The sequence below is a fragment of the Passer domesticus genome, chromosome 6 (assembly GCF_036417665.1).
Source record: "Passer domesticus isolate bPasDom1 chromosome 6, bPasDom1.hap1, whole genome shotgun sequence".
In the NCBI taxonomy this organism is placed as follows: domain Eukaryota; kingdom Metazoa; phylum Chordata; class Aves; order Passeriformes; family Passeridae; genus Passer; species Passer domesticus.
This window is the reverse complement of record NC_087479.1, coordinates 35,377,923-35,394,701: the sequence shown is the minus strand read 5'-3', so window position 1 is coordinate 35,394,701 and position 16,779 is coordinate 35,377,923. Positions and strand designations below refer to the sequence as shown.

Genomic DNA, 16,779 nt, shown 5'->3' with positions numbered 1-16,779 from the left:
ACAGGTATGTGCCCCCCATTCACCACCACTTTTCACACCACATTTTCATGTGGCAGGTTTAAGAACAAGAGACACTAAATTTGTGACATCTCCAATGGCTCCTCCCTGTTGTTAGAAATTAAACTGCTCAGTTACCATACAGTCTCTTTCAGTGGTTCTAATTCTGAGAGGGTTTTCATGTTCATGGGAGTTCCAACAGGCATTGGGCCATTAAGTTTTTCTCCATAAAATACCATAGCATATTTTGTTATTCCTTTATTATTAAAAAACTCGATAATAATCTCAGGTTTTCCATATATTTTTACATTCACAGCTCCAAGTATCTTCTGATTATTGTCATTGATAAGTTTGCATTTCATTAGTTTTTATGAGCGTTTCTATGAAAGTGTTATAACTCATACCACTGAAGTTGTGTGCAGAGTTTGTTCACTCCTCACAGCACCGTTCCTACATATGTCAGTCTTATGTATATAGAAAATTTCAGGTCACTTCTGCACCAATTTATTGAGAAAATACTGACAAAGTATTAAGTAGATAGTTACAGTATGCTGAGTATTACCTAGCTGAAAAGACCAGTTTAAAGGATCTGTGATTAGTATGAGGCAGAAATATATTCATGCCAATTCACTGAACTAGACTGGTTGCCACTGCCAATAGCTACGCTTTGGCTGATATAAGTCTTTGAGCAACAACAATTGCTATATGCTCTGGACAAGGAAGCACAGAAATGAATTATCCACAAGTAGTATTATTCTGAATTGCTGTTGGATTTTTCTTTACTACAGCCTTCCTCAGATCTCTTGTATTATTTAAAACTAATGATGTTTCAGTCATTCAAAAATGCTACATGTAACCTGGTGCATTTGCTTCATCTGAATGATGCTAAAGGCAACTTCTGGCATGCCCCAGTTGCTGAGCTCAAAACAATTTTTTTAGTGATGTATGCATGAACAGGGTTTTGCTGCTATATAGCTCTGTCCTAAATGGAAATATCAAAAAAAGCTTGTCTTTTTAGATTGAGACCTCTGGGAACCAAAAACTAAACTAGCATAAAATATCCCTCTCTCCCCTTCTTTGACATGAGACACCGTCAGTGGCTGCAGATATAGGCAGAGGTGAGCAGTGGGATGCTGGAAAAGACTTCACATCACAAATTTGGGACAATACATTTCAAAGCCTGCACCTGGCCTCCTATACTTGTATTCCTATCCTTGTTGCTGTTGCTTTATCTGCTAATTCTTTATCATAATTTCCTCCTGTGGAAAGCAAATGAAAAATCTGTCTTTGCTGCAGTTTATTCAACCAACCAGCCTCAGCAGCTGAGGTCAAGTGGGGACAAAGCCACAGCTCCTCTGCCAGCTCCCCCCCATGGCCTGCTTTGCCCTCCACAGCTGATCCAATGGGGCTGTGCAAGCAGCAGCTGGACTTGAGATGCTGTCTCTTAAAGCATGCTGTTGAGGGATCAATCTCAATCTCATTTTCTTGCACTGTCTCGGGTCAATCAGGCCTCTTAAACCAGTAGCAGCCCTTCTACAAGTTTTTATTTTTCTCAGTAAGGATTTCAAGGAATTGTAGAAACACATGGCTTGGATGTTTTTCTCTTTTAAAACAGAAATTTAGGAAAAGTAGGTTCTGTCTTTTCAGCTTTATCTGTCTGCACAATTTTTAAAATAACTTGTGACTGTGCATGTTAGAGGATGCTATTTCTTACAAACTTTTATTGCCTATATTACACTCAATTGCATTTATTAATTAGGTCTTATCATCAGCAAGGCATAAGCATGATATAAATATAACACCAACTGCTATTACTATTCACTCTGGGAGGTCAAAACTCAGTCCAGGGACATTTCTAATTTCAACTAACATGAACCTTTGATTTTTTGCTCTAATTAACAGAATGAGCAGTGAACATCAGACTGTATTTTGGAAAAGAAAAGTTGCCTTACAAACCTACTCCTTACCTGTCTGGCAACAGTTCAGTGACCTTCACAGCTGGATGAAGAGTTACAGAAGAGCAAATCCCAGGAAGATGGAGAGCCTCCCTGACTCAGACATAAACCAGGGAATTAAACCCATTGTTTGCTTCAAGTCACAGACAGCAATCAGACATGAACGGGAGAATCACTTGTTCATCTTCTCTTGGATTTTAAAGGTGCTTCCCCAACACAATTAAAATTGAATGACCAAATATCACTCAAACCTTGCCTTTCCTTGCCTCAGCCAGCCTCAAGGAGGAGGAAAGGCCACCACCATTCCAGCTCCCCAAGACCAGTGGCTTTTTGCCAGTGAGCATTTCCAGCCTCTTAGAAAGAGGACCCTAGTTCTTGGCACAGGAATACTGTGCCCCTGGGGACAGGCTACACCTCCTCAGTCCTGTTTGAACCTGCTGCATGTATTAATGCAGATGAATCAAGTTTGACTCACCCATCCATGCATGTGGGACAGCCAATGGAAATGGATGCAGCTTCCTGCACAGACAAGGCACATAAAAGGACTCTTGCCCAGCCAAGCTAAGTATCTTTAATTAGCAACACACCTCCATTACAGGCTTTAAAAGGAAAATTCAATTTGCACCTAATTTGAGAGCTTTTTACAATCTTTAATTAGTAGCAAATATCTTAGCTAATAAAACTAAATACCTCCTGCACATGCTGTTACCTAAGAGGGCATGAGGTGCAGCCGCTCAGGCAATCAGCCTTTCACAAGAGCACTCTGGAGACAGCAACAGTGAGGAAACCTGAAGCCCTCCAAGGGGCCATGCTACCAACTTCAGCAGCTTCTTGCAGGGTGCCTGGCCAAGCCCTCTGTGCAGCTCTGCTTTCCCCAGCTCCTTTGACAGGCTCTTCCAAGAAATGGCATCTCTCTTGCAAGGAAAGTCCCAGCTGAAAGAGGCAGGTTGCCCTAGCCAAAGCACTTTGCGGCAGAGGAAAAGCTGTTGCATTGCCTCACCCTGTGTCCTTCCCACCATGCTGAGCATCTCCTCAGTGTTTCCAAGCTCATGATCTTCCCTGAGCAAAGAGGGAAGAGCAAAGCAATAACACCCAAAGCCACTCTAGCAAGGCTCCCTTCAAGCTCAGGCTATGGCAAGATGAAGGGTGCAAGACGTGCAGTGGACACTAGCAGACATAATTTCTGTTTATCTTCTGCTCCTCCTCTAGATCTGACCTCTAGCACTGCAGTAGTGTTTTAGACAAAGATAGCTGTTCACCTGCTAAAAGCCCTGTCTCTCCTCTTTTCCAGCTGTGAACCCCCTGCAGTCAGAGTGTGCCAGGTGTGGCTGTCAGCACCCCTGGAGTTGTGCAGGTGACTCTGCCTCTAAGCAGTGAGTCACAGTAGCCAGGTAACTCTGGTTCCCAAGTGGCACAACCCACAAATTTAGTAACTTGAAAGCCTCAGAAGGTTAGGTAGATTGAAGTAGAGCAAGTGTGTCTGCCCTGTGGGACCCTTCACTTATCTTCTCCCACAAGAGAAAGCCTATCAGCTGAGAGCAGACTCACAAAAACCCCGAACCTCTGGGCATATCTCTGGGATCTTCCTGTATCACAGAGGGCACATCTCTTCTGCACAGTGATTCGAAAAAACCCAAATGCCTCTCTGTACTCAGTGTCTCAGCCTCCTTTAGAGCCTCCAGCAACCTGAACTTTGAGCTACACAACTTCAGCAATTTTCCCAAGTCTTTAACTGAGCAATATGTTCAGTTCATAAAAAAAAGTCTGCATTAGCAAAAATCAAGTCTTTGCCTTGGAACACCCATTTCAGAGGATTGCTCATTTTCTTTAGCTGTGCATTTTGTGGGGAATGTATGAACTGCCTTTGGCAAAGATCTGGCAGCAGAGTCTATGACAGTGTTCTGAGAAGCGACTTCTTATCTGATTACAGCAAGACTGCTGGTCACATCTCTACCCTGACAGCTCAGATAATGAAAAAAGTGCTGTATTTTGTTCAGTATTTTGTTTTTGTTGTTATTTTCATTGTCACTACTCATACCTGTCAGCTTCTTCCCACTCTAAACAGTTTAGGGTTTTGGGTTTTTTGCTTTAAGTGTTCATTTTAACACTGAGAACAAAGGAAGTAGTTACATAGGCATTATATTATCCTGAACACTTGTTTTATTCAACACCTAGGTAACAGGCACTTCCTCATTCAAAGCAGCATCTGAAAACTGCATGCTTATTTTAAAAGATACTTCAAACTATTGAAGAGTACACTAAAATAGAGTTTGCCATCAAACTCTGGTTCATTTGACAATAGCAAATATTTTAACTACTTAAAAACTTAATGGAAAATTGTAGAGTTAAAGAACTGCCTTTGAAGCCCTTTACACACTTGCATGAAAATACAGACAATTTAAAAAACCCTCAACCTCCTGTGGCCACACTGACCTAAGAAAGCATATTTGCTGAATCTATTGCTACTGGCAATATTCAGTACACCAGAGCAAAGCAAACCAAAATCAAGTTCTTGTTCTCTGCCACAATTTTACCTAGTGTCTCTCAACAAGACCTGGAAAGCCCAAAGCCAGCCCTTGCTTCCTTTCACAATACAGGCGAAAGCCAGCTAGTCCTACCAGGATTTCTTCTGTCCTTCAGTTAAAGAACTGAACCATGAATACATATATAATGGTGATTTCTCAAGTTTCAGAGCACAAAACAAAAATCACACCAAATTTTCTCATTATTCAGCAGCACTTTCCTCGCCACTTTTTGGATCACTGATCGTTGATCACTGTAAATGATCAATGTTACCCCTTCTCCATTTTCTGTGCTACAGTCACTGATCACGAATAACAACAAATATGTGAGCATATAGTTTAAGGAGGGCTCCCTGCTTCATTTTGTTATCAGCATAAATTTCAGCATTGCATTTGCTCTGGGCACCTCTTCCCCCAAGAGCAGTGCCATATCATTCCTGATCAAAATTTTGTTACTACTTTAAGAAATAAGTGTACATTTAAGCTAATTTATACTAATAAAACCTTTTTCCTCTCCACATTAATCTACATTGTACCCTCTGCAACAGTACTGCAGACTTGAACATCAGCAGTGGTTTACAAGCAGCAAAAAGCTGTGCTGCAGATCAGATCCAAGTTATGTTGGCAGATCAATTTGGAAGCCTGGGCTGGAATAAAAATGTGGTGCAAGGGAGGTACACTGCCAGAGCCATGTACATGCACGCATGTTTACATGCCTGGTAATGGCCAGGATGGAGAGGAGGTCCAAGGCTGAAATTGCAGAGGATTAAGATGCATTGCCAGGGCTATGAAGGAAACCTTTCACAGAGGCTGCCTACACTGTGCCTGACTTGGAGCCCTTAGCCACATTTTCATGAATAAAATCAAATGCAACTTACATGGAACAGTATCTGTGTCACTGAGCTTATTCAAACAGTGTAAGCAACCCTCTCCTCTCCAAGTCATTCATGATGACTGCAGCATTTGCAAACCCTGCAGTTTCAGATGCTGCAGGAGGCATCAGAAAGGTATTAGGATATACATTATTATCATCTTTTAACTGATGAACCTAAATAAAAATAAACCATGGGGGGAAGTGCAGGGAAAAGTGCAGCAGAGACCCAAGCTGTTCTGCACAGCATGCTCCTCCCTGATCTATATTATTCTCCAAGATCAATTACAGACCTTTTCTACTGATATGGAAAATTCACATTTATTAATGAGCCCCAAACACACATCACAGTAAATAGAAGAAAAAGATCTCACTGGGATGTAACCAAATGAAAAGGGTATGGTTAGAGCAAGGCAAGCATGGGCAAAGAAGGTAAAGGCTACCCTGGGATTCCACCATCCCATGGCTTCACGCAAGGCTGCAGACAGCCTGGGAACAAAGGTGAGAGGCCAGGCTCTCAATAAGGTCAGAAGGTGCTGGAGGTGTGGTGTGGGCCCAGGTACTAAGCCATCAGTCCAGAAAAACACTCTAACACATTAACAGAGCTGCTGAGACTTCCTCTGCTCCCACATGTCGCAGGGAGGCAAGCTGTCTGTAAATGCAGAGCCCTTAAATTTTTTGATCTCTGGCAAGAAAACAGTGCTCAGTCCCAGGGACTTATCTGGTGAGACCCTATCTGCCTTGGCTCCTCCAGATTTCTACTTCAGACAAAAATCTTATCTTCTTTCTGTGAAAGGCAGCCCCAAGGCAGGTGACTCACCTTCAAAATAGATTACTTGTCAATCCATTTCAACTCCAGTCAAAAACCTCAACATATTTCAGTAACTCTGGTCCCACAGTTACTGTGCAATATGAATCTGAAGCAACAGCCTTGCTGTGCCTCACACATGAATGTGAATACCTGACACAGGATTTTCATTTACTTTTTAACCATAGACCAGGATTCAGCTTGGCTCTGCAAGATTCTAGCAGGGGTGATGGGAGGACAAGCAAATGTCTGAAAAGCTGTACCAGCAGTCTTTTAGTGACAACAGCACTCAGCTGCAGAGCTTCTTCAAGTAATAATAACTAAGATATTTTATAATATCTACTGTACAAGATGATTCCAGGGAATACAGCTACTACCAACTAATCAATCCCATAGGATTAGAAGCAGTCTTCTGAGCCTAATGCCTGTTAAGGCATCTGAGAATTATTCATCATCTCATGATAACCTATTTTCTCTAATGTATTATTACTTACATGTTAATAGCACCCTTACAGCATTTAAAAGCCTATTGCACCCAGCACCACACTGCCATTTATTCCTGCATGTGTACCACTTGCTCAATGTCTCTTCTCAAACCTTTTTAGCTGTTGACCCAATTTAATTTAACTTCCTGGAGACTGCCATCCTAGCTGTAATTACAGTAAAGAAGGACTTCACAATAAAGGCATTTCTCCAGAATCCACAGCATCTGTTAACTCTTCTCTTAGTGTATGTGCCTGCCTACCAGGCATATTACAAAAAGATACAGGAAGCATTTGGAAGCAGAAATTCTGTGTCTTGCCAGTACAATTCACCTAAGAATAAATATTTAGATGCTACTAATGAAAACCAAGCTAATGCTTTAGTTAGGATTTTGCAGTGCTACACAGGCTTAGAGAAGAATTTGGGTGTTGTAGCAATTTGTGGTATATTACTCATGACGTTGCTATCTAGTTTTACCTCAGTGGTGATTACAGCATGGCCATCACTCAATTTAACCTAATTTGGGTGCTCTTTCTCTGACACCAAGATTGCAATGAGCCCTATCTATAACATCATAATTGTAACACATGTTGGAATATGACAGACTATACACTACACTCACCAGCAACTTCTAAGATTACCTGAGCTGAATGACCTTCAGGTATAGCCTAACTCTATAAAGTAATATATGCTTGGTGTTTGTTCTCATTTTCCTGTCGTTTTCCAGTAGTCTTTCCTTTCTGCAACTCAGATCTCCACTGGAAGTAGTTAATATGCTGACAACTTGTCAGATGATCCTGGTAATTAATTTACATTCATAGTATCAGACCAGGAACCCCAAATGTTAAAAAAACCCCAACAAATGAACAGGCCACTACTACTTATTGCCCACCACTCCCTACAGAAGAAACCAGGAAAGAAAACTGCATTGAAGTAACCCTCATGGTTTTTCTCTTCCTGTGCTCCGTTTCCATGCAGGAAGGGCATCATCTACTCTTTCCCTCTTCATGGAAAAGTATTTCCATGCCCATATGAACCCACTGAAGCTAAGAAAACTATTTGCACAATTTCCCAGTCAGCAGTAGGAGCTCCAAAGCTGGGGCACAGAGCTGATGGAACTGTGCTGTCCTGTGCAGGTGAGATACCACCTTCGAACGCAAGGTGAGCACATCCAGCCAGGCTCACACATCTCACATTTCATCTCATTCCATCCATAAGCAAGCAACTGACAGAGGTGTCAATCCCAACAACAGGTAGATGTATCCTTTGAAATCAAGGCAGCCAGAACAGAAGGATGCAGAGCTTCCTAGGCATCCGTAATAGTTCATCAGATTTGGACACACAGCACTCAGACAAAACTTGAGAGAGATGAGGAAAGGAATCAGGGCTAGACACCAGCAGGGGGTGATGAGAACAAGTCAGCCATGACAATCCCCATAGCGTTGACTGAAGTGCTATTCTCTATTAAGTATTAATTAACTAAGAGCTAGGAAGCACTGACCAGTAAGGAACAAATACAACAAATGAAAATTCACCAAAACACAAAGCCTGTGTCAGTCTTGCGCTAAGTTTTACATTTACCCCAAACTCCAGTAGAAGACAGAAGAGCTGCTATGCACATTCAAAACATCACAGGTGTGTCTCTCCAGCATGACAACACCAGGATTTAGCAGTTCTTCAAGTCACCAGGTAAGAAATATTAAGCTACATTCAGGCACTAAAGAAAGCAATTACCACTATTCAATAAAATTTGCAGCTCTGCAGTCTTATGCAATGTGACAGGTTAATCATGCTTCAAGGCACAATATGATTGCCTAGGGGATGTGGAAAGCACTTCTTGCCCATAGTGTTTTATGAACAGTTATTCTTATCTTTCTCCAAAACAGGAAGAGAAATAGATGTTACAAATATGGCCAAATCAAATTATGTCAAATCATATGTAGGCCACTAATTTTCACAAAAGAACTATCAGAACCTTTTAATCACTTCTATTTGCTTCTTTTTTAGTAAAGAAGCAATTGATGGAAAAGGCTGAAGTTCTACAAAATATTAAGAGAAACTTGATAAAAAATGTTCTAGCTTGTGCCTTCTCTATTTTTAGCATAACCTGAGTTCGTTCACAGTCTGTTGATCACAACTATTTACATGCAGGTTTTGTTTCACCTCCCATTAAAAGACTGATTGCAGCTATGGCACAACTAACAAAATATTCTCCTCTGCTAAATGAACAAGCATGAAAAAACAATGAAAATGTAAAAGATTTTCATAATAGTTAACAGATAAAATTTATATGGGAAGCATCTCCTGAAGAATGAGTTCCACTTCTCAAACATAATATGAATAATATATGACAAAAGTGGAGCAGAAAAATATACCTGTTTATTTATGGCAATATCACTGAATGGATGGCAAGGAGCTCTTATTTTAACCACAATAACAATATTCCATCCTTTTCACAGTAATCTAAAACTTCAAGAGCAAGACTTCAATGCCAACATTGTTTAACTATCCAGTTTTTTCCTAAGTTGCCAGCCCACTAGTCACACGATAATTTTGCTTTTAAAGAAAAACCTTCCACCAAAACCAGACCCAGTATAAAAGGCATACTGGATAGAGTTGTTCCAGACTGTTTATTAGCACCATGTCATACAAACTGTTATAAGGTTTGCATGGATAAATCAAAGTTAAGACCAGGGATGAAATTCCTAGAAAAAACAGGATTAATTTATCCAGTTAGTTTAGAGGATTTTCATGGCTGATGGTAAGTTTATGCTATTTTCCAGTCCCTTTCCATTCACTCATATGAGAGAGTATGGGGAATATAGATCTTATGAATACCTGACTTTTGCTCATATCCTGATTAAAACTGGGTGGTTTCCCATGGTGGGTACAAAGAACTAATACAATAGCATAAGATTTTTTTTCTTTTGTCTGTGTAGATAATCCAGGTGCTTGTTCTGAAAAGAAAAAAGTGCAGAACTGTCAGCTAAGCAGAGTCCAGGAGATCAGAGAACATTTTTTAAGGTCTGCCAACACTGAAACTTGTAACAGAAACATCCAGTTTTTTTTATTTTCTGGAGAGAGTGCACTTGTAAGAATTCCTGTCAAAGCTCCGAGATCACATCTCTTGGGGACAGCTGACATTAAGGCTTTTTCTTCTGAGTTGCTGAAATTAGGTCAGTCTTTTTACTACTGTCACCCCTTAGCAGAGGAAAGTTTCTTTTATCAAAGCCATATCTTCTCACACATGCACTTCAGAGAAAACTTTCCATCAATGTTATTTCTGTTTGGATTTTGTAGGGAAACTTGCACAACTATGGAAATTTTTTTCCAGAGCTGCCATATTAAAAAAAAATTATCAGAGTTACTGTGGTTTGAACCCATGTATTTTTCTTCTGGAGCTCAAAATTTTAAAAAAAGTACCTAGCAGAGCAAGCTCCTCACACAATATGCACCATTCTCATTAGCAGTTTTTAAAAAGTGCTGAAACAGTCAAAATTATTCTGCCATATTCATGGTACATCACCTAGTATTTCACTGACTTACACCAAAGTGCTCTAAACTTGCATCAGCATAGGTAACCTGAAACTCAGAACACATGCAGCAAGTGGATACAGGAATACCTGGGGGCACTCTGCACTGAGATTTCTAGGATTTTTACCTGAAGTCATCTGTGCATGAACCCATGGCACTGTGTCCTGCTGTACTGAGCCCTGCAGCACTGACCACATCATGCCACCTCAGCTTCCCACTTGTGGGTGGGTGTTCAACCCTTGCTCCATTACATACCATAAACATTCCACATCCATGGTCCCTGCACTGAAAATGTTACAGGTTCTGATTTAGAAGCATATTGATTCCTATTTCTTGTTGATCAAATCCTGTTGGTTTTATTAGGATTAGTTCAGATTCAGACAAGCCTGAAGCAGCAATAAATCCAAGCACTTCTGAACTTCAATTCCATAGAAGACCAAGCTCTACAATTCCTTTTTTTATTCCTAAAATGAGAGTAGAACAAGGTTTAGAAGTTTTTAAGTTTTTTACAACTGAACAACATAATTATTTTGCTGGGTAGATGCTGGTTTGCCTCCTACATAACCCTCTCAAATAACTCTAAAACATTTTCTAGTTCTTTAAAACAGGTGATCAATTTCAAAATAGCATGTAAAATTCAGCATAGGAATAGAATTCAGAAACTGCCTTTTATTCTCATCACATCATTATACTGAAGAGGCAGATTACAAATATGTTTCTCATATCAAAAAATAGACAATCCAAAAGTAACTGGCCATTTCTTCCTTCTGTGTAATTGCAGCATTGCAGCAAATAATTTTCCATCTGGCAGCTGGTCTACCTGTACCATTTTTTCCCATTAGTCCTGCTTTAGGTCCAGAGGTATCAGCACCACGCAGAGCACCACTGTTACACAGATGAGATCTTCCAGTTCCCAGCTAATGGATGACCCCCTCAGGGCACCACCACCAAGATGAGGCCAGGCATCCTGGTAGGAGAGCCTGAGGGAGGAACACACAGCTTCTGCACTGTGCAGTTCTTCAGGGAGAACAGGCTCTGGTCTACATAAGAACCAACAGAAAAATAAGTTTCTCCATCTCCAAATTGTACGCTGTTCACATTTTACAGTTCTTAGTAGTCTCTGCAAAATCCTACTCTGACTTTGTGGGATGTGGAGTTAAGGCTGTTAAGACTAAGGACTGAATGCACACTAGGAAGCAAACATCTGGAAAGATTCTGTGTAGGGAATACATTATTTTAGAGACTTTCCAACGGAATTATGCACTGTACTTTGCACACAGTAGGCTAAACAATGGGAAAACATTTACAGCTATACCAGGAGCCATAAAGAATTAGCAGTTGTTTTTGAGTTGCCAACACTTAACTGAGGACTAGGAGCCTTTTGGCAGAAATGGTGCTTGTTTCAGGTGAACACAGCAAAGCACAGCTTGGAAGAAATGTCACTCTTCTCCAGATCAGCTCTAAAAAGGAGCTGGGAGTTTTCAGAACTGGGGATTTGGCCATAAATACACCCATATGTTATTCAATATAATTCTTCTAGAATAAGAAAAGGTAAGTGACAATAGGGCCCAGAGTGCCTTTTCCACCTAACCATTTCCTGCAGGGGAAGAAAGAGAAGCACAGAGGCCAGAGGCTATAAAGGGATCAGATTAATTGCTGCTGTGCTCCTGTACCCAGGGATTATGGGAGAGTGCCACACTGCCATAGCCCACAGGATCCTCTCCACTTGAGACCTAGATGATAAAGGGGAGCTCATGGATGACTTCCCTTTCATGCAGTAAAACACAAAATGAAAGAACACAAAGTAGTGGTGCAGGGTCTGACCAGAAACCTACCCACTCCTGCACTCTCCAAAACACTGATCAATACACATGTCTAGACAAAAGTGCAAGAACGAGGTGACTCTGAACATAGTAATTCTAAGTCTATTTGGTACTCAGGCTTGAGGGATTTTATTATTTTATTTTAAAGGACTCCTTTCAGTGACTACAGAAGAGCATGTTTAAAGGCATGGGCATGATGGAGCAAGTATTATCCTTGCTCCAACTGCCCCTTGTAACACAGAAATGTTACAGCTGATAGTTTCATGCTGCTTCATATTTAAGGTATGCCTTCCAGCACTCAAACCAGTTCATAAAGCTGGAGGGAGAGGGAATCACCTGCCCACATATATGAGAAAGCTAGCAAGAGAGTTAGTTTTGGAGTTTTAATTTTGCTTTTAAACTAGTGTCTTTCCTTACTTCTACAGTTCACTCATGCAGCCTTCAAAAAACACTAGAGAAACTAAAAACTGTTATTGCTTTCACATTATACCTGACAGTGCCACTTTCATGGCTGTATAAACAGTGACATTACAGATGGTGACAAAGTCAAGGTAATGGTTTGTGAAGTGTTGAGTACTGCCAGTTTAACTGCCCAGTGACAAAGCCATCAGTAAGATGTTCATTCACAAAAGCATGGAAGCATAAACCTTCACAACTCCTATTAAGTAGAGCATTTAAATATGCATTTAACTTCAAGCACCTGCTTATGTTCTGAAGGGCTTATTTGGGGAGTAGGTGTACATTAAGAGACCTTTCAGAGAGGGATGGTTTGCAGATGTGCTAACTAGTTAGATCCTAAAATGTAACCACAAAGGAAAGTAATTCAGGGTTTTTCATGAATACATCTCAGCGCACAAGCTAATAATGGACAGGGCTTTAAGTTGAACCAGTAGAGGGAACCCAAAAGCCATGCACTTCGGCTGCCTCCCTGCAGAAGCAACATTCCTCATAGGAACACACAGGGTTGAGAGCTCCCAGGTTTTAGGCTGCACCACACTTGCTTTTGCTACAACCACCTAGAAAGACACAGCGTTCGTCATTACCTCATGGTCCATCATGGATATATGGACCTTTCAGAACTACATACATTGCATTTCTTGAAGTAATTTTTAAAGGACAAATAAATTCAATGTATTGTGTTTGTACAGCCTAAGCTAGCCAATTTATGTCTCCCAACTTTACTGTTTCATTCACATCATGCCTGTCTTCTATTATACCATATAAACTAATGTTCACAGTATGTACAATAAAAAAAACACCTGAAAGAAAGGAAGACATGTAAGGACTCAATCCACAATTTTCCTGTCTTCGTTTTTTTATATATATAACTGTTTGGTAGCACATTTGGTAGTACCTTTTCTCACTGTATACATTGGTTTGGGGGGGGGGGGTAGTTGCCCTTGATACAGATTTTTCTGGCACAAAAATCTTGCAAGTGGGAGTTTTCCCCCCACTGCCTGAGAATTTCTTCTGCTTAAGTGTTTTGGAAAAGCTACAGTGTGTTTCCCATGCATTTTCTGGCAGCCTACATGAATCCCTTTTCAGCATCTTGAACTGAATTTGCATGTGAAAACAGATTACCCTAAGACAATTACAATGTCAACTGATTAAGAAACTCCTGTACTGCTAGGATTGAGGGATTTATTTAAAAAGGACAATGAGGACTTTGTTGAAAAGTGAACACACTTGAAAGACTTAAAAAAACTTGGAAATCCTTTTTTTTTTTCTTCTTTTAGTATCACATTCTGTGGGAGAGCTATTGGCTAAGTTAAATTCACTCAACACACCATTTATTTCCTGTTTAAGTGTCCAGAGGGAAGTTTCATGTAGGGAAGTTTCACATACACTTCTTAAAAACAAGTGCAACTGTATCTGTTTCTCCTGAGGATGCAAGCACTAACAGATAATCCAGAGTAATAAAGGCAGCAGAGCCACATGAGAAAAAAACAGAGTTGGATCCTTATAGTAACTCTGCACTCATTTTATCCACTGCCTACACGGCTTCATCAAACATGACCAATCCTCTTTCAACCTTCTCTCCAAACTGAGGACTCTCACACAATTCAGCATCAATTTGTAAGACAGCTGCCTTTATGTGCTTGATTTTTTGAGTTCCTCTTCTCCTTATTTTCTTAAGATGCCAGAAGCATTAGCTTTCATAGATTTCACAGTAGAAGCAAAAATATTTGCTGGTTTCCCTACTGTCATCTCTGTGAAAAATGTGTAATTCCCTCCCTCTCAGTTTCCTCCAAAAGGATAATCTGCTGCTGACACCTGTTGTCAGCACTGAGGGTAGTTTAGCAGGGAGTGAACAGTACCTAGGGAAAATACTCTCAGGACCACACTGCATGCAGCTGAATTTCAGAAACTGCAACTGGGTTATGCCCTCTCCAAGATGAAAAGGGAAAAACAAGGCTTTCAGCATAGATGCAAAACCAGCAAATTTGTCACAGCTGATATTTGCACAACTCTGTGATTTGCTGGAGACAAAGGATGAACTCAAAGGGCTGGGAACCATGAAGTGCAAAGTTCATTATCCTAATGTTTACACAGAGAAAGAAAAGTACACCTCTCTTGTATTTTTAGACCACAAACTTGAGATGAAATCTGTTACGTCAAGCACTGATGTAGGTTTAGGGAGGGGGGGAAAAAAGTATGTTCTGGCTTAATTTGAAAGTACACTGCATTAATTCAAAAGCAGGTCTGCTTATGTGATTTATAAGAGGATACTGGACTGAAGTAGATTTATGTGGCCTGTGTATAATTTAGATCCAAAAAGAAAAGCAATGTCACTTACAGTGAAACTTATCTGTGAGGTACGTCCCCCATTCTCCTGCTTGTCAGGCATTTCAATTATCTCTCTGGTACTTTGTTATAAATAAAACTGCAAGGAGATCTTCTAATCCAGGCTGTTTGGAAAAACCAAGGGCTCAGAGGACCCAAGATTCGCTTGTATCATAATTGGGTTTTAACTCAAATCTACCCAAACCTGTGATTAAATTTATAAACAGAAAAATCCCAAAGTGTTATACTGCCACTGTATTTATCCACCCAGTCATACTCAACAGCCACCACCAATCTTCATTTGAAAGGCAAAAAACTCTAAGACATGTGCAATCTGCACTTCTGAAGTTTCCAACTGATGGCTTTCTGGCCAAGGAAAGCTTAGCCTTACTCTCAAAAGCACACAATTTCAAACACTGTCAACTGTGCTACTGTCTGAATTGCAAGACAGTTGTGTTAACTTCGACCAGCTTAGTTCTATAGGTTATAACCTTTCTAAAGGTTATAACCTTTCTCCTTCTCTTTTCACCTTCTCTCCAGAGTTTGTACTGCACTTAGCTATACACAATACCTCTCTTATTTCAAAAGACTAAACTTTAAAAAAAATAATTATACATTTCATAGCCTAGAATATATCTCTTGCATACCCCCTATAATACTGTACATACAACTGATAGCACCACTTAAAAATTACCAAGTTAAATAGACTCTATTCTGCTGCTTTAAAAATACATATTCTAGCAAGTCAAGTGACTTTTACAGAGGAGATTATTTTCTTGAATGTTAAATTCAACCTCCTATCAGGAACATTCTCCAATCCTTTCTCACTTACTTATTTGCAGGCAGCCTTTGCTAACATTTATCTTCTGTTCATTAAAAATCTTTTTCAGAATATCAATTACAATCTACAGAGTCTGAAAGGCAGCTCTTGACCAGACAAGACTGTGATCTTCTCATCTTCACATCCACCCAGACCACTGAGATCCCAGCCTATAAGATCAGCTCATACACAGAGCACACCTAATTAAAAAACAAGGGCAAGGAGCGGAGAGGAGAATAAATCCCCAATGTGAACCACACCCAGAAACAGGGTGGGTTAATCCACCTGCACTGATTTCACTTGAGCAGTTGCTTTCCAGGAGCCTTCCTAGAGAGATGTCTCTAGGTAGCCAACCAGGAAGCATGAAGTACAGATAATTCTAAACTGTTCAGACAGCCACATGTACCTCTAAAATGCAACCTTCAAAGGTCCTATGCAATGTTACATTACCAGAGGACACCTTCTGTCTTTACCTCTTGAAATTCAAAGCACTAATTAAGGATGTTTTGGTTTTCTGTGTCTGGAGGGTAGGTTAAAGTTAACCTAATCCTTGGCCACAGAAGGTGACAGCATTTATAGACATCAACACTAGCACTTTCCTGCTCTCAGTTACTTATGCTTCTGGACTTACTGGTAGTAAAGGAAGTACATACTGCTCACTACCAATTTGTTCCAAATTTAAACTAAGAGTTAAATTCCCTATGGTAGCCTCAAACAGCGCACAGCATTTGTGAACTTGTGTACCTTTTCAACCAGGAGAGTATTTGGATTCACTGTATACTCTTCATCTGCCATTTTGTAACACAGCAGTCTGTGTTACAAAATTTGATTACCCTTCCAGAACAATATGAGAACTACTAAGTTAATACCCTGTACTGCTGTGGAATAGTGTCTTTAGGATCCCAGTAAAGGTCTGGTCAGTTAGTGAATTTTTCTGCCCTGAAGATGCTTAAATGCTTGGAGGAAGATGTACCCACAAAGCTGAGAATTATTGAACCAAAGGGTGTCTTGAAGTGGCAAGCTGCCAAGCTAAGGCCAGGTCAGGACCCCCAAAAAAGGGCTTTTTGGAAAACATCTTTATTAGAATAGCTGTATTGGACACACTGGCAGATATCTCATAAAAAAGGTACAAGCCATTTCATAGCTCTAAAAGTATTTTTCAAGAGTGCTACTGTTCACAGA

At 40.3% G+C, this 16,779-nt stretch overlaps 1 protein-coding gene across 9 annotated transcripts in view; it reads right to left on the bottom strand.

The window, feature by feature from the left end:
• RGS6 (regulator of G protein signaling 6) overlaps positions 1–16,779 on the bottom strand; it is a 260,910-nt gene that overhangs the window by 120,923 nt on the left and 123,208 nt on the right. Inside the window, exons 1-2 of one of the 9 annotated variants that reach the window (XM_064424442.1) lie at positions 2,428–2,527; positions 1,965–2,045 (exon numbers count right to left, since the gene is read on the bottom strand). The exons of 7 other annotated variants lie outside the window; for them this stretch is intronic. Coding sequence is in view for 1 of the 2 variants with exons in the window: in XM_064424440.1 (XP_064280510.1) it covers positions 2,428–2,490 (63 nt within the window). In the remaining variant the exon portion in view is untranslated. Of the gene's footprint in view, positions 1–1,964; positions 2,046–2,427; positions 2,528–16,779 lie in introns of those variants that run through there. One more of the 9 variants, XM_064424440.1, reaches the window with a different exon arrangement.